The following is an 18135-nucleotide window of genomic DNA, read 5'->3' as shown; positions in this document are numbered from 1 at the left end:
GAGCTTAGTGAGTCCTTAATTATTTTCTTTAATGATAAATAATATGTTTGATGATATAGATACGGTGGTGGGACGCTCACCTGCTGCTGATGACGGGGCTTTGTGGAAAAGAGGGAAACATTTAGAATATATAGTTAATAAATTACAATTATCAATTAAGACTGTTGAAAAGTGGTCAAATAAGTGGGGATTTAAATTTTCAGATGATAAAACAAAAATTTTTATTTTTTACTAGAAAAGTTGTAAATTATGATATTGTACTCAAATTATTTGGACAAAAACTTGAAAGCGTAAAACAATTTAAGTTCCTTGGCATCTGGTTTGATGAAAGAATAACATGGAAAGTTTACATAAAAAAAAAATCAGAGATAAATGTAAGATATTAAACATTATGAGGTGTCTAATTGGAAGAGACTGGAGAGCAGATAGGAAATCATTGAAGGGTATATACACAGGATTGATTAAATCAGTATTAGATTATGGGAGTATTGTTTATAATTCTGCTTCAAACACATCTTTAGAAACATTAAATACTATTTAATATCAGGCAATGAGAATTATTACTGGAGCGTTTAAAACAACACGTACAGGATCTTTATTAGGAGAGCCACCATAAAGTATCAGAATGGATCAGTTTGCTTTAAACTAATCGGCAACATTTAAAAAGGTATGAACAAAACCATCCAACACAAGAAGTGTTAAAATCATGCTGGGAAAAAGACAAGAGACAAACAAAAAGGTTTGGTTGAAACATAAATCAGAAAGCTGCAGAAATTCAGATCAATAATTTTAAAATCAGTCCAATAGTACCTTTGTCAATCATAAGTCCATGATTACTTACAGAACCAATAGTAGATCTGGAATTATTAGAAAAGAAGAAAGGATATAAAGATTTTTTAGATTTAGATAGACTTCTAGAATACATTAATAAATATTATGGATATGTTTAAATATAGACAGATGCATCAAAGAATATACATTATTCCTGAGTTTGAAGCGAAAGTAGAAAAGAGAATAAGTGATAATTTATCAGTATACACAGGATAAATGATAGCAGTACTACCAGTACCAGTACTACTTGCTCTTCAGTGGATCGAAGTTAATCAAAAGATGGCAAAAACAATGGGAAGAAGACAGAAAAGGCAGAAGGTTTTATAGAAGTATGAGAAAAACTGCAGAAATGAGGAGTGCTGGAAGGAACAGGAGGGAAGAAACAGTTATAACACGACTCAGATTTGGGCACACAGGATTAAATAGTACTTTATTCACAATAGGCAAACATAATACAGGTAAATGTGATTATTGCGGAAACAAATTAACAGTTTTGTTGTCAGAAATATAGTACTGAAAGAGTTCAGAAGAAATAATAATCTATCCAAAATGAAAATCAGATTAAATCCCTTTAAATTATTACAGATAAATTTAATATCTGATAGTTATCAAGCTTTGATGAATTATCTTGAAATGACTCGTTTATTTGAAAGGATATGATTTTTTTTCGTCGTTTCAGTCCACACTCCATACCAGTTGATGGCAGTAATGCACATCTACAGTTATTTGCCAACGGCCATAAAACTCTACAAGAAAAAGAAGAAGAAGAAGAAGCTATGCGGGGTCCTTGAATGCGGGTTGCTAATGGCCCTTTTCTAGTGGCCCGTTTTAGGCGGTCCGGCTTCGCTCCTTCCACTCGGCTTCGCTCTACTGGTTCCGGTACCAGTTGTGTTTCCACTGACTTATGGCTGGAGCTATGGCGACTGAAGCTCCACCTCCAGCTGTGGGTGTGGTCTGCTGTTAACGTTAGTGTTAATAGCTGATAAGTTACTAGCTTGGGAGCTCACCCTTGCTGACAGTACAATGACTTGGTGGTGCACAGATGAGTGAGTAAAAGAAGATGAGTTTGTCAAAAATACATAAAGTTCATTATGAAAATCACACATTTAAGATGAATGGACAGAAGCATACGCTTTCCTTTGACCTTCAGTAGGGTCTAAGGTCAGTCTGCCTTATATGTTCTGAATCAGTTGGACTTGTAAAGATTTGAAATCTAAGGAGACATAATGAAACCAAACATATTAGATGGAAAAGAAGGACAACAACCTAAGGAAAAGTTCAGCAAATTGCCCTGCCTGCCACAAGCAACAAGGAGAGCAGAACTGTTCTACCAAGATGTCCTGACCCAGCTAGACTGAGCCATTGTTGTGGAATTTTCTTATCAAAGTGGGTAGAAGTTGACTCATAACAAGAGAAAATCCGGACTTTGTCTTTATCAGTTTTATTCAAAGGCATTCAGCGTTTGAAGACCCTGACACTGAGGTTAGTCAGTGAAACAGAGCCCCGATCAACATTTACACACAGTATTTATACCAGAACATGACAGTGTTATCTCAAGAGAGTTCTCAAGAGAGTTCTCTTTTTGTTCGGCTCAATTTGATCGCAGCTGTGTTGCAGAATTTCAGGTTAAATGCAAAGAAGTATTTTAATTCAATTCAATTCAAATTCAAAGATACTTTATTGATCCACGAGGGGAAATTAGAAAAGTCGGCATTTACATTTTTATGGTATACCCAAACAAAACAAAACTGCAGTGTTTGACTTAATCAGAAATTAGGATAAGAAACTTGACTCCAAACTGGACTTTTTCCCACATAGTGTTTCAAAAAGAACAAACATTTTTTTCTTTAATTTGGGCTATTTAAATTTTGAGAGTTGGGGAGAACTTATTACTAGAACCCCTCTTTTACAACCCAAATGCTGATAAATGTTCCAATATTTTATCTCTTAGTAATCTGAAATCACCTTGTGTACCTTTGTACTCATATGTATTCCTTTAATCTTTAAACACTAAGAAATCAAACAAGGAGACTTGAGTTTGAGCCGACCATCCTCTTACTGTTAAGAGGGCCTTTATTTCTTTTCTTTTCCTAAAATGAAGGATTTTACTTGTCTTGATTCTGTTATAAGAATCCTAACCTTGGTTCCAAAACTAAACTCTTCAACCCCAATCTGTGTTCCCCAGAGTAGAAATTTTGAGTATTATTGCATTTCAAAGCCACCAAATGACTGGAACTCATCATTGGCTTAGCTCTATTTTAATAAGTAATCAGCCTACATTTAATTAAGTATTATAATTTCATGGACCCAAAATCTATGGCTTACAGGCTTCAGGAGTCCAGGAACCACAAGTTGAGTACTACTGCATTGAACAATGGTGTTAACTTTCTGCAGAGATTGAAGGATTGGCTAAATATATTATTTCTGCTTGGACAATAATCAGATTTAAAATTATTAGTTCACAGCTCCTAATTTACCTCAGATCATATTTGCTTCTAACACAGTTCATAAGAAGCTTCAGACAAACATTATGTTAAAAAACCAAAAAAACAAAACAAAAACCAGATCTGTTTTAAAATAAAGAAAAAGCATGCTTAAAAAAACTTGTTACTGTGGTGGAAAATAACTCCACGGTTCTGAAGGCCTTTTCATGCAGAGTCTTTTAGGAAACATGAGATTAGTTTAATTTTTGTGTGGTACCACTGTCCAATCAGATTCTTTCTAAATAACCCCATTTTTCATTCTCATTTTAAAGGTTTGTTTTACCAAGGAAAATGTGTTTAACAAAACCAATTACTTCAAAAGTTTTAAAAGTTTTTAGCTGGTGATATCTTAGAAAACAACTAGTGTTTTAATATTTCTATGCAACACAGAACTGATCAGGTGTCCTTTCCTTCTCCAAAGGGAGAAAAAAGAACCTGCAGAACCAAACCTTTCATAGTTTTTGTCAGGACCTGATATAAGGTACAGTATAAATCAACACGCTGCATGAATCAGAAGAGGGAAGAAAAACCTAACATAACCTCTTCCCAGCAGCTGCTGTGAAAAACAATGAATTTGTACTTTCCATAAGCGTCAGTTAACACTTGCGGACAAAAACTGCACCAAACTGTAAATACTGTGTCGGAGACTGTATGAAGACCATCTGCAGTAAAACTAAGCCTGTTTTAATGAGGTCTCTACCCATTAGATTTATGGGATACAAACTCTGACAACAGAAAATTATACCTGAAGGAGAAACCCATCAGGTTTTACGCATGCGCTGGGTTTTAAAAATGCTCCTTCATGAGATCTGTCCTGAGAATAACATAGAAACACATGATTACTGCTGAGTTTTGGAGATGTTGTAACTTCCTCTGCTTTTTAATAACTTTTAATAACTATAATAATTTACCCTGAATATTCCACGAAAAAAGAGAACTTGTTTCTTTAAAAGAATTAACTGGAAAGTATCAAATGAGTTAAGTTATCACCCTTTTAAAGATACTTTTCTAACCCTAAAATAATATTTTAACCCGCTATATCTGTCAACGTCAAGCAAGCGTCACATGAGCAGCGGTTAATAAGAGTTCTTCATTGCAGAAAATAGGAAAAGATTTATGCAAATGTGTGTGTGTTTGTACGTTACCTCCATCAGTTTCTAAATCGCTCCAGAGTCAGACTGTCACACAGTCCTTTATCAGTCCAAAAAACAACCAGGCCCTTCCCCGGTCTGTTGGTGAGACATTCAATCATTCTTTGTCCACTTTAACTTCTCCAGGAGGGAGAAAGAAGAAACTTTGCTCCGGTTTCTCTTCTGCCCGCATAAGATGCTTTCAATATAAATCCAGTGTATCGCTCTTCTGGCTCTTGCAAACAGCATGGATCTTTGTCCATCTCAGTGGGTCCAGACTTCTTCTGAATTTTTTTTTTTTTTTTCTTGTAGAAAGTCACACTGCGATTTTCAACATGCAGGAAGGCAGATCTCTCTCTTTCAGGCCGTGCTGGAGAAGCGTCTCTGGTGGAGTAGCCATGGAGAAGGGCAGGTTTCTAAAATCCAGACTCAAAAACGCAGATGTTGAACTTAAATCCCATATATGTGTATATTTGTGTGTGAGAGAGGCAGAAGAAAAAGTTTAGTATAGGTTCAGATTTTGCACAAAGAAATATTATCAGTCAGTCAGTCAGTTGTCCCCCTGCTTGTCACTTCCTTTCATAACATGAACTATACTCCTTTCTAAAACAACTTTCTTTTCGCATCTCTAATGTCCCTTTTCACTTTTACCTTCTTTTCCGGCTGATCGCAATATTTAAGACAAACAAAACTTCCTTCAGGAAAGTTTTAACTCTTTAACCCCTTAATTGATGCACTCTGTGCTTTTTAATCTTTTTCTTATGTTTTTTTTTATTTTTCCATCAACTGTTTTACTTGAAACTATTTAAACTATTTAACTTATTTACACTCAAACTTCCACGCTGTGAAAAACCAAACTTATCTTCCAAATTAAAGCACATTTAACACAATCATCCCCACTTTTTCCTTTCATTATTTTATAAATCAGAGTATGAAGAAGGAGACACCCCTGATGCCTCAAGGTTCCGGAACCAGTTTTTATTTTTTACCCGTTCAGCGGCAAGTCTGCCCACTGGCTTTTCTCCTTTATGAGGTGTAGAAAGTTGCTAAAAACCACCCGCAAAACCCTGTGTTCTGCTTTATCCCATTGTTACCAATGAGAACCTCCCTGCAATTCCTTTTGCAGGGTAACCGGGCCCTCAGCTGATGTCCTCCCTCTCGCAACTCTGGAACCTAATTAATTAGTTAGGAGATGATGGTTAATGTGTAATAAAAGTAATAATATACATTATATCCTACAGAGCAACTTCTCACCCAGATATATTTGAAGACAAATAGTTCGGATCCAATCGGCCAGAAGCCGCAGGCGGGGATGAGAACTCCCCTCCGTAAAATGGAAGTGGACTGAGAACAACTCTCAGGCTGGCCAGGCGTCCGTGTCTCCCTCCTGCGGTCTCCTCTGGCACGTTAGATCCTGTTCGTGACGCTAAAATTGTTGTGGAATTTTTTTATCAAAGTGCAGAGAAGTTGACTCATAACAAGAGAAAATCCAGACTTTGTCTTTATCAGTTTTATTCAAAGGCATTCAGCGTTTGAAGACCCTGACACTGAGGTTAGTCAGTGAAACAGAGCCCCGATCAACATTTACACACAGTATTTATACCAGAACATGACAGTGTTATCTCAACTTCAAAGAGTCTGTGTTTTACGACCCCAGACCCTTCTCGAGTTCAGAGGTGACAAAGTTATCTAGGAACCCATCTGTCCTTCGCAACACATCATCCTAACTGTGGGTTTTAACCATTAAACGTCTGATAATGGCTTTTACAGCTTCTTCCTCTAACACAGATGTTCACAGAAGTGAGGGAACCCAAAGGTCACACACTTTGGAACACTTAATAAAAGAATTTCCATCACACTCCTTTCTTCTGATTACAAGATAATCACAACTAAAGGAAAATTCTTCAAAACCATCACCCCTCTCAACTAACAGATAATCCAAAGCCATTCTAGTTTGCAAACTCATCGTTCTAATAGCCTGCTGCTCCGTAGTTAGAACAGTGAAACCTTCCTCAGATAAAGCAGTAAAATTAAAAGTTAACACAAAGGGATCAGGGACCAAAGATCCTGAAATAGTAGAAGGATCAGTTCTGATAGGACATGACTCAAATTTATGTCTGTTGATTAAAGCACATAAATCACATATAATAGATTTGCAACCTACTGTCTTCCCAAGGAAATAAGGTGTACTTTCCTCCTGTGTAATACAAATATTTGGATATATAATCTATTACCCCGAATTCTATAAAGAGTTCCTGTAGACGCACACGTTAAATTAGTCTCACTAGAAAATGTACTAACATTTCTGCTTTCCCGTACAGTATAATTCCTCAGATTAGCCTTACATTATCTTTGCTGTACCATTTCCCAAATGAACACAAGAGTTATAAAAAATACTTGCAATACCAATCATTAGCATCAGAACAGACCATCTTCCATTTAACTGCATCGTGACCTTGAAGTGGAATGTCCTTTCTTCTGGTACTGAAAGCAAACAGTTTTTTTCTCAAAGAAAACAAATTATAAACAAACTTCAAAAAAACAAAAATTCTGCTGTCTCTCCTGAGTGGCTTCAAGCTGCCTGTTACCAGTCTGGTACAGGTGGGCGGTCGTAGGAAGCTCCTCTAAAAATATATTTAGAAACAGGAACTCTAACCTGCTGGAAGTTAGGCTTCCATAGTCCAACTAAACAACGGTGGAAATGAACACATTCAAATTTGTAATAATACCATAATGATAAATATCAAGCAATAAACATAAAAGTTAGATAAAAGCATCTGAGATTTCCTCCTCAGAGTCAGTCTCGCTGTCAAAGTGGGAAGAAAGAATCTCACACTGTGGTGTGTGTGCAGTGAGGCAAATGACCTTATGATTTCTAACTTTCAGGCAATGCGATGGCCTTAAGTAGATTCTGAAATAACGTTGCACTGCCCAAGGGATTATTGTGCCCTTGTAAGAACAGTGTTCTTCAACCACCTCTTCAATCACTCGCCAGTGATCAGCTTACAGTTCTTTGTCTTGTGGTGGTCCGCTGTCCTCACACCTTTCAAGCCGTGGATGATCCAGTTGGAAGATGACTTGTGTCCTGGAAGCCAGATGAAGCTGGAGGAGCTGGAGCTTTCCTGCAGCTTTCCTGCAGCTTTCCTGGGTGTCTAGTAGGATCTGATATGGGCCATTCCAGCACCTGGACTTCCTGTGTTTTCTCCTAAATTCTCTGACCAGAATCCAGTCCCCAGGAATAAAGGACTGGAGGGTGGAAGTGGCTGTTTCTGGTAATGCAGCCTTCACCGTCTGTGAAACTTAAGAAAACACAGTGGACAGGTTTTGACAGTAAAACAACATCCTATCTTCACACAAAGATGTGGAAGAAAGTTTTCTTGGCAATATCCCCATGTCCAAATTAGGAGACCTGCCACACAGCACTTCTAAAGGACTGAGATTTGCCTGTGTCCTTTGTCTCAATCTCATATAAGTGAGAACAATAGGTAGAGCCTTCACAACGCTTGGCTAATTTTCAATTCAAAGTCCCATTCTCAAACCTAAGTGCTTAACTACATGAACTTCATCAAAACATCCAACAAAATCCAAATAATTGATTTTCTGACTTCACCTGATATACTAGCAGTGACCATCAGCTAAATATTCTGAATATCAAAAATGTGACCTGATGTTTATGGAAGGTCTGATTACAGGTCAACATTTCATAGTTTCAGAAAACCCAAAAATAATTTCCAAAATGGTCTAATCTGTGGAGATATAAAATTTCACAAAAGAATCAACACCATAATTTCAGAGAGGTTTTCATAATGTGGTCTTAGGGAGCTATGCACCATTTATATAAACAAAGTACAACGTTTCTCTCGCATTGTCACAAAGTCCTCACTGGAGGTCTGAGCTACCCTTTTTCCATGAGTGCTAAAACTTTTGGAACCCCATGTTACTTTATTCTGACATTCCCCTCTTCTGGCGCAGGGTCCAACCCATGCGACAATCCAGCAAAAAGTTTGTACAAAAATGTTCTAGTAACCAAGATCACATTACATAGAACCAAAGAAATGAATTCTGACATAACTATGTGCCACTATGAATTTAACGAAAGCAACATAAAGAAAATCCAGATGTTTTTAACTGCAATTCAGTTCCATTAACAACAAAACACAAACTTTAATTATTCAGTTCATCAATGTCTCACTTAGAAATAAGTCACATATCATCCTGATTTGTCTTGTATGAAGATAAGTATTAGATTAATGGACATCCAATGTAATTCAGATGCCTAAACCCTACAAATTGAATCTCATAAATAATTCCCACCAAGTATAAAGTAATGACTCTGATTCTTTATCAAAAATATATTCCTTACTTTTGCATATCTTGAACTGTCAGTTAGCTTAATGGTACCAGGGAAACTTTCAATCTAATAAATCACCAATGATTCTGCATGCAAAACTAATTCTTCAAACTAGTTTAAACTATTTCATTAACCTTTTAGTAATAAAACTCATAAATCTAAAAGTCATGCTACATCCTTAATCATTATACAAAAAACATGTTATTAAGGCAACAATCACTACAAGCATTTTGATTCTATTGTCTCTTAAACAATGTTAAAACTCAGGAAGGGAGGTGCTGAGCGTTACCATGACAACAAAGGCATGAACCAACCTGGTAGGTGGGCGGAGTCAGGCAGAACTAACCTCTGATTGACAGCCTATGGGCGGGACCACAGTTTCTTCATTCAAACCCATCTTAGTGATCCTTAAACTGCAAAACTGTCAACATGCACCTACCTCAGAAACAAGCTGCTTCTAAACTCTCCTGAAAACTCAAAGTTTTAATCAATCTGGGATTTAGAAACATTATTCTAAACATGGATTATTGTTTCCTGCAACATATAAACAAACATTCACTCCAACAAAACAAAGACAAAACATCAGAGACAGACAAATGGCCAAATTTGAAGCTTCAAGAATTAAAATAAATTTTTAACAATCTCTTTTCAGAATTTCCATCACACCATTCAAAGCGTTTAATATTGGTTCTTAAATTGGATTGCACTTTTCTGTTCAGTAGATGATTTCATGGGCATATGAACAATTGATCAGTAGTTAGAAAACAAAAACGTTAATTAAATGTTAAATAAAAACGAAGGGAAGATATTTGACAGTTGATTTAAAATGTTCAGACCCCAAAGTGTTTGGATGATGGAGGTAGTGGACCTCCAGCTTTCTTAGTCTGGGACCCCTGCTGTAGTGGATTTAACTATATTAAAAATAAAACATAGAGATTAAACTTTTATATGTAATTCAATAACAAGAGTATATAGAACAGTTTTAAAGCTACATCAAAATTTACTCAGATTCATCTCAGAATCCATCAGCTCAAATAGGAGCAGCCATAGTTCCAGAATTCATAATTAATATAGGGATGAAATTAAATGAAGGGTTATCTGTTTATACTGCGGAGATGATTGCATTACTGCTTGCAGTCGAATGGATTGAGGAGACCAGACCATTGAAATTGATCAGATTCAAGTTCTTTATTAGTCAGTTTACAAAGAAATGTACAGTAACAAGAGGATATTAAAATCAATTATTTATACAGGACTAATTTACAACAAATATTTCAGCATACTGTACAAAAAAGATCTGATATTTTACAAACAGTGGTGGCAGGTTCTTCTCAGACCAAGACATGACTTTCAAAGGTGGTAACTTTTTTAATCCATGCAGACCCCATTTTTTTCAGTTTTTCTTTTCAAAGTGTAAACATGTTTCTGTTTGCTGTATTGTTTTGTGTTTTCATATTCATTACAATGAACAGTTGAACAAATACCAAAGGAGCACCAAATGTTATCACTTTCAAGTAAAAATGTTTTTAACAATGTAGGCCTAAAAACAACTCATTTAGTTTGGCCAAAAACTCTTACAGTAGAACTTTATACACATCCACTTAATGCAATATTTAAATATTTCTGGATATCAACCAATTATGATTTCAGAATACATTTAAACATACAGTGTCTGTGAGAAAAAGACACTCAGACAAAAATATTTCTGGAGCATTTCACAAATATTTTACATTTTACTATATTTGACACCAGTAGACACTGTTTTCTGTCTGCATGTAGAACAGGAGTGGCTGTAGCAAGGAGATGATGTAATCTGAAATACCTTTTTATGGGACTAGCTACTATAGGATTAAATGCTTTGATTTTGACTGAATTATAGAACCAGATAATTTTGATGTCATGATGTAAATCCAGCTAGAAGCAGAGAGGGTTTTCTATTGTTATCTGGGCCAGCAGCTCAGGTGAAAGTCCCTCTATTCTCTGTCCCTCATTGTGACTCTGAAGCTGAGTCAACCTCTACCTAAAGTTTTACTGGGTGAATATTATTGATTAGTTGTATCTTAAAATGAAACCTTACAGAGTCAGTATTTAGTGTTTTACAGCTATCTTCAGCCTGGATATCCAGCTCAGCCTGTTCCTGTGTACACATGCTCCTGGCTCCCACTCTGCAGCTCTGCTGCTGCTCAGAAATGAGGCGTCACCCTTATTATCGCGCTCTTTGTAGGTCTCAGGGTCATCTTTTGGGTAATGAACGACGGCAGGCGGACAAATCAGGACTAAATTGGCTTTAAGGAATTCTCAAGTCGCATGTCAAATGTGCAGATAACCATTTTTATTTTTATCTTTTGACTCATTGTGAGGTTAGGTGGAGCAGACAGTGATTATAGGGAATACAGCAGAAACAAGATAAAAACAAATATGATACTTCCGGTCATGATATGGGGGAATTTGTGTATAAATTTGGGAGTTTTAGGGACACATAAAAAAAATAGTTGTGTTATTGAACACCTGATAGTTGTATTGATCATTTTATTAGGATCATTTGTATAAAAAACAAAATAATCAGATAGAAAATTTATAGAAGCGTCTTGGTGATTCAGTTGTATTATATTCATTTTATTTTAATTTACTCATCAAAAAGCTTACAGAAATGTTCAATAAAGGAGATTGATGTAATTTCATTGTTTTGTTACATGCATGAGAAATTAATGTCTAAAACTGACAGCTGACACTAAAAAACTACCCTGTAGATATCTTTGACATTTATTATAAAGAATATGAAAGAACTACAGGAAGTAACAGTGATGATGAATTTTTTATTTTACTATTTTAGGGTTCTTATTCAGTCATTAATACATGCTAACTCATGGATTAAAAATCTTTCTAGTAATTGTTCATAGAAAAATAACAGCAAACAACATACAAGATTTATTTTCCTGTATTTCATAACATTACAACCACCAAATGTCCTCAGATAGTTTCTGTAGACTAGCTCCCGTGCGAGCGCCATCTGGTGGATGAGAAAAGTATTACAGCGACAACTCAGATTTCAAAATTGCATGTCGGTCTTCACTTGTTTCAGTTATTGTGCATTTTTCTCTCTTTTGACTTAAAAGACACTAAAATTAATATTGAGATAATTACAGAAGCAAACATTAAGTGCTGCAGAATATATGAAATCCATCATAAAAAAACATCAGATGTCTTTTCAGCACAGTTGATCTGTTATGAATTAGTGAAGTCTGCAGTTCTACTTCTCTTATAGGTGGCTGGAGTTTAAATGAACTGGATAAAAAGAGTGGGGGTAGGGCCTGTAATGTATGAAGTTATTGTTTTATTGTGAAAAGCATGGGGGCTTCCGGTCTGGGATATAGAAGGATGAATAAAGTATGGCTACCACCTGATCTACAAGTCTGTCCTCATGTTTCATGACTCACTACAAGACATAACATGGTGTCAGATGTTTGAATGGGAGAAACACAGCGAGTATGGCTCACTTTAAACCCCCACCAAACTTAAACCTGCAGGGGAATCTGGCAGAAAATTGGAAGATATGACTTAATAATAATAATAATAATAATAATAATAATAATAATAATAACTTCAACGATGCGAGCTAAAGTCAGAAGAAGTTCAGTGCGAAACATTTCTGCATGTTGCTGGAGAAGAAGCCATTAAAGTTAGTAACACGTTTGTCTTTGCAAATGATGAAAGGAATAAAATTAGATCTATCTATAGATTTCTCAGTAACTGAGAAATGTGTAGAATAGCTAAACGCTACTAGCTAGCAGTCAGCCCCATGTGATTGGCTGATTGTGGTCACATGGTACAGATGAAAGCTGGCTGTAGAGAGAGCAGCAAGCAGCCTGGTCTGACTACTCTGTTCAACCCAGTTACTGACTTAACGTTACACTGGATCACCAGGGTTTCCTGGTTAGCCACTCCAGACCTTAAAACATTTACATATCATGATGCAGCCACTACTGTGCTTCAACATTAGGATGGTGTTGTTGGACCTGCAGTTGTTTGAACAAATCCAGAACAGATTCAGGAATCTGGAAGTTTTATTCAAGGTTAAAACAGATTAGGTCCAGAATTCACTTCCTGAAATCTGGGCTGACTTGTTTGGATATTTTAATGATGTCACACAAGGAAGCAGACTCTTAAACCCAACTAGATGACTTTACTAAAAAATCACTCATGTGTGTCTTTTCTTTTAAACAAAGCTTAAAGAAAGTTATTTGTTGACTGTGTTCACTGTCACTTTACTGAAACGTATGAAAAATGTACTTTTCTTTTGATTAGAGTTTAAAAGTATGAGTTATTCAAATAATATAAGTTATTTTTATGGTAAAAGTGTTTAGCATCATTTTGCTCGTGGACCGGGCTGGACTGATCCTGGTCTTGTTAATGTGATCAGTTGCACACTCTACTCACAAGATCCACTGTTACCCATTAAAACACTCATTACTCATGAGGGCACAGGTGTGTAGGATTCAATAGAGTGTAGGTCAGAGAATCTGGGCGCTGTTCATAGGGGAAAAGTCAACAGGGGTTACATTATTATAGAATAATATTCTTTGAAAAGTTTTCTAAGATATGCCATAAGTGTATCTAGTCACCCAGCAAAATTAAAAATAAAAGTAAAATAAGTGTTAATCAGTGTTTAGTAGTTATTGATGTTTGTAAAGCAATAACTCTGGCCTGGTGCAGGTTGGTATAAAATTAAATGTAAACTAATTATTTAAACTTTTCCAGTAAAACTTAAGGATTAATAGAAGGTTTTAATTAACTGTTTAACTCTAAAGCTGCTCATCATCTTCTATCATTTATCAGTTGAATCAAATAATAAGTTATTATCTAAAAATCTTTTAAAAATAGTAAAAGCCACCTGCTGGACTGAAGGTGTAGTGCAGTTTTATTTAAAGTCTAAAGTCTTTTGTTTCATTTTGTCTCTCAGACTTAGATCCTGTAACCTCTCAGGGAGAACTTGTGAAGTTCTGTCATCAGTTCTTAGCTCCCAGTCCTGCTGTCTGAGAGAAGTTGACCTGCAGAACAACAACCTACAAGATTCAGGGGAGAAGTTGCCGTCTGGTTCAGACTGTACACTGGAAATATTCAGGTGAAGATTCATCAAACTGGTTCTTCTGGGTTTTAATGAGGAACAGTATTCTCTGTTTCATAAATTAAAATGGTTTAAATGCTAAGTTGATGATTTTCTGGTAAATTCTTCTGAGTCGTTAGTTTCTCAGCTGGAACAGACAGCAGTTAGTTCATCATCTGTTTCATTGTCTTATTTAGAATCATGTGGGACCAAGATCAAACGCTGTCCTGGTCCCTCTGACCCGACTCTGGTTTTATGGAACGTCTCTTTAAGTTCACTTTTCTAACCAAACACTTTAGTTCTGACTACTTACAGAACATTGACTCTTTTGGACCTTATAGAACCATCTACTCACCAATTCCTGGAGAGTCTGTAGACTCAAGATGGCCTCCAGAGATACACCTCACTTCAAAGAACAAAGAGGGAGGACACAGATAGTGACAAAGCAAAGACAGGAGAACCTGCTGGAGTCAGAACCGGACCCAGTGAACAAACACACCATGATCCAGTTCCCAGTGGATGATGGTTGCTGGTTCCCCAGTTTCTGGACTTCAAACTGGATCATCTGTGTCCAGAGTAAAGTTACAGCAGAACATCAGAGATTTTAACCTTGTCTGCTTCTCTGAGACATGGAGAACCTCAGTGGTTCTGGACCTCACCATGATACGGTCCAATTGTTTTACCCTGCACTGGGTGGACAGAACAACAAAGGCAGGAACATCACCAGGTGGTGGAGTGTGTCTCATATCTAATAACAGATGGTTTGATGGTGAGAACATCAGGACTTTCCCATTCTGATTTAGCACATCTGGAGCATCTGTCCATCAGTTGACCTGCTCTGACCATCCTTCTGGATCAGAACCTTTCCATCAGTAACTAACACAGCTGTCTATATTCCACCTCAGGCAGATAAAGATCTAGCTTTGACTGCACTACATGATGAGCTCAGTGAAGATCAGAACAGTCACCTGGATGCTGCTCCTATCATAGCAGAGGACTTTAATAGTTCAAGTCTCAGACAGGTCAGGACTCTTTGATGAAGATCTTTGAGCAGATGAAGCTGCTGCAGCTCATCTTGTCCAGGAAGCAGAGCTGATAGATGCTGAAGAACCTGCTTGATTGTCTCTCATATCATCAATCAGCTTCAGTCTCAGTGTGGATGTTGGACTAAATAAACCTTGATGATGTGAGTGTTCTTCAAACTGGAGATGAAGAACCAGACTGGATGGTGTCCTCCTCCTGCCTGATTCAAAAAGATGAAATGAAAAGAATGAGTTCAAACTGGGCTGAAACATGACAACTACAGGACAGAACTTTAGAGACGCTCCATTCAAATGGATGAGTCCAAATGTTGGACAGTTGTCTTCTGAGTGAAGAAGAACCGAGCCATGTAATGTCTGCTGTGGCAGAACCTTCAGTAATGAGACAGGAAAAGCCAGCTTGGTTGATTTGGACTCTTGAATGTAAAAAGTAGGAAATGAAGAGAATTGGGTCCAGAGGCCCGGCTGACTGCAGCTTGGCTGACCCAGACATGAGCCAAGGTTCCTCAGTCATGAGCAGCTTTATACAGCATAGTTCATTGTTAGCAACTGACAGACAGTACAGGCTGCGTCATGTTGTCTTGGTTGATACTGCTCTATCAGTCTGGTTCCTCCCACAACGGACCAGACAACATATGCAGCAGGTCACAGAGTCCAAATGACCCAGATCCAGTTCTTCCAGCAGCATGTCAGAGTGGAATCTGATCTGATCTATTACAATGTCCATGTTTGCTGCTGAAAGAGACTGATGGTCTGACCCTCCTCCTCCTTTCAGGAAGCCTGATGGAGTCCGATGGTTGAAACCAGGTCTGAGGAAGTGTAAGTGTGTTTTTCATTTGATTCATGACAACAAAGCAGCTCACATTCAACCATCTTCAAACTGTCCATCACTCATTCAGGAGTCATCATCAAAGTGTCAATAAATGATCAATAACTGCAGCTGGATTGTGTTTGTTCTCTCCATCAGATTCCTGTCAGCTCACAATCGACACAAACACAGTGAGCAGAAACCTCCAACTGTCTGAAGACAACAGGAAGGTGACATGGATGAAGGAGCTTCAGTCATATCCTGATCATCCAGACAGATTTGATGATTACTGGTCTCAGCTGCTGTGTAGTGATGGTCTGACTGGTCGCTGTTACTGGGAGGTCGAGTGGAGAGGAGATGTTTTTATATCAGTGAGTTACAGAAGAATCAGGAGGAAAGGAGACAGTTATGACTGTTTGTTTGGATTTAATGATCAGTCCTGGAGTCTGAGATGCTTTGATGGTGGTTACTCTGTCAGGCACAATAAAGAAGTTACATTCCTCTCCTCCTCCTCCTCCTCCTCCTCCTCCTCTTCCTCCTCCTCCTCCTCCTCCTCCTCCTCCTCCTCCTCCTCCTCCTCCTCCATCTCTAACAGAGTAGCAGTGTATGTGGACTGTCCTGCTGGCATTCTGTCCTTCTACAGAGTCTCCTCTGACTCACTGATCCACCTCCACACCTTCAACACCACATTCACTGAACCTCTTTATCCTGGATTCTGGTTCAGTTCTGGTTCCTCAGTGTTTCTGTGTTGAGTCTAAAGAGTCTCCTCCTGTCAGAGAAACACTCTCACTGTTGAACAGATAGTTCAGTCTCTACATGTCTGTCTCTTTCACTCAGAAACATTTTCACATTCAGTCGGTTTCTTTCTGAAACTCTTGGAAAAGATTCCTTGTAAACTTCGTCCTCTTCCAGTCCTTTAAAGATGGTTCTTTACTGGTTCTTAACTGGTTCTTTACGGGTTCTTTACATCTCTTCCAGTCCTTTAAAGATGGAAGCTGGGATTATTCCAGGATCCAAAGGTTTGGTTCTGTTTCCAGTCAAAGCTTCATTTAGGAGTTTTCCTCCAATGTGTTTCCAGTGCTATACCAAGACTGCTGCTGGAGTTGGTTCCTAACTGGTTCTTTACTGGTTCTTTACATCTCTTCCAGTAAATGGTTGATCCTGGCTCTTAATATCTCCATCAGAAGAAGTTTTAACATTTCTATCTCCAATCTTTTCTGTCATGTTTCTTGTTTGTGTCACTAATGTAGTTTTTCTTCATCTGATCTGAACAGTTTTGTACTTTAGTCCCAGATAAACAGGCTGCCTCCTCAGGATCTGTGGGCTGTGAAGCTCAGGGTTTCTGGAACTGATTTGTGATGAAAAATGATGACGTGAGTGGAGCTGCTGTTTTAACTGCCCAGGTGGTTGTTCAGTTCCTCACTGTTAGTATCTGCTATGTTTTAATGATGCAGATCAGTTCACAATATGACTTCTGATGAGACTGTTCCTAAAAGAAGAATCATTCCAGACTATCTGTGGCTGAACTGCAGATGATGGAAATGTAAATATTGGAGAATAAAACAGTATTTGCTACCAGTTTTCTGACTGTTATTTTACAGAACATCAAATATGTCTAAAAGGTTAAAACAGTGATGGACTCAGCCAGTCTCAGTCTCCTGCAAAAACTTATTTGACCTTTAGTCCCAAGAGAGGAGGAGGGGGTGTCTGTCCCAGATGTCATTAATGGACTACAGGCTGAGGACACACTGGACAGGTCACCAGTCCATCACAGAGTCAGGGTTGGATCTACCTCACCAACGTCTAGGTTCTGATTGGGTCAACTGGACCAACTTTATAAAATGATGTCAAGTTTGTTGTTCAGGTTCTATTAATTCAAGTCCTGCCTGCATCAGAACCTGGATCAGCAGAAACCAGTCCCACTGCAGTGGGTAGGGGAGGCTGTCTTCCAGCAGGAATTGTTGGAATAAATAAATGGAAGAAAAGCTCAAAACATGAAGATAACTTTGTTCCTCCAGGTTCTTCTGTCAGCAGATTAACATCTGACTTTTAAAGGTATCAGAAAGAGACACATATCTGATGGACAGGAAGACAGAGGAACCATTTTCTGGATCTCTTTGGGTTCCTGTTCTGGTTTATTGTTGAGAAACACGCCTGCAGTCCAGATCTATCTCCAACTGATGCTTGGACCATCCTGAAGAAACTAGAGAGAATACCATCCTGTTAGTGGATCACAAGAGAGACGATGATTGTCATCTGGAGTGATTTCAAAGTACATCACCCCACCCTGTTAGTGGAGGCTGCCTGGCCCCGCCCTATAAAAGGAAGTGGAAGCCTTCACTTCCTGTTTGACAGTCTGACCTTTCACCTGAGCTGGTTTGGATGGAG

The 18135-nt window shown here is 37.8% G+C and overlaps 1 protein-coding gene across 2 annotated transcripts in view; it reads left to right on the top strand.

The window, feature by feature from the left end:
- LOC124865172 (NLR family CARD domain-containing protein 3-like) overlaps positions 1 to 16680 on the top strand; it is a 36296-nt gene extending 19616 nt beyond the window's left edge. For both annotated transcript variants that reach the window (XM_047360137.1, XM_047360136.1), the window contains 3 exons: positions 13756 to 13917; positions 15715 to 15758; positions 15907 to 16680. In XM_047360137.1, coding sequence (XP_047216093.1) covers positions 13756 to 13917; positions 15715 to 15758; positions 15907 to 16499 — 799 coding nt within the window. In that variant the 3' untranslated portion in view covers positions 16500 to 16680. The remainder of the gene's footprint in view (positions 1 to 13755; positions 13918 to 15714; positions 15759 to 15906) is intronic.
- The last annotated feature ends 1455 nt before the right edge of the window (positions 16681 to 18135 follow it).

The sequence above is a fragment of the Girardinichthys multiradiatus genome, unplaced genomic scaffold, assembly GCF_021462225.1.
Source record: "Girardinichthys multiradiatus isolate DD_20200921_A unplaced genomic scaffold, DD_fGirMul_XY1 scaffold_33, whole genome shotgun sequence".
Lineage (NCBI taxonomy): Eukaryota > Metazoa > Chordata > Actinopteri > Cyprinodontiformes > Goodeidae > Girardinichthys > Girardinichthys multiradiatus.
Note: the sequence above shows the minus strand (reverse complement) of the source record. Positions and strands in the feature narration are given on the sequence as shown.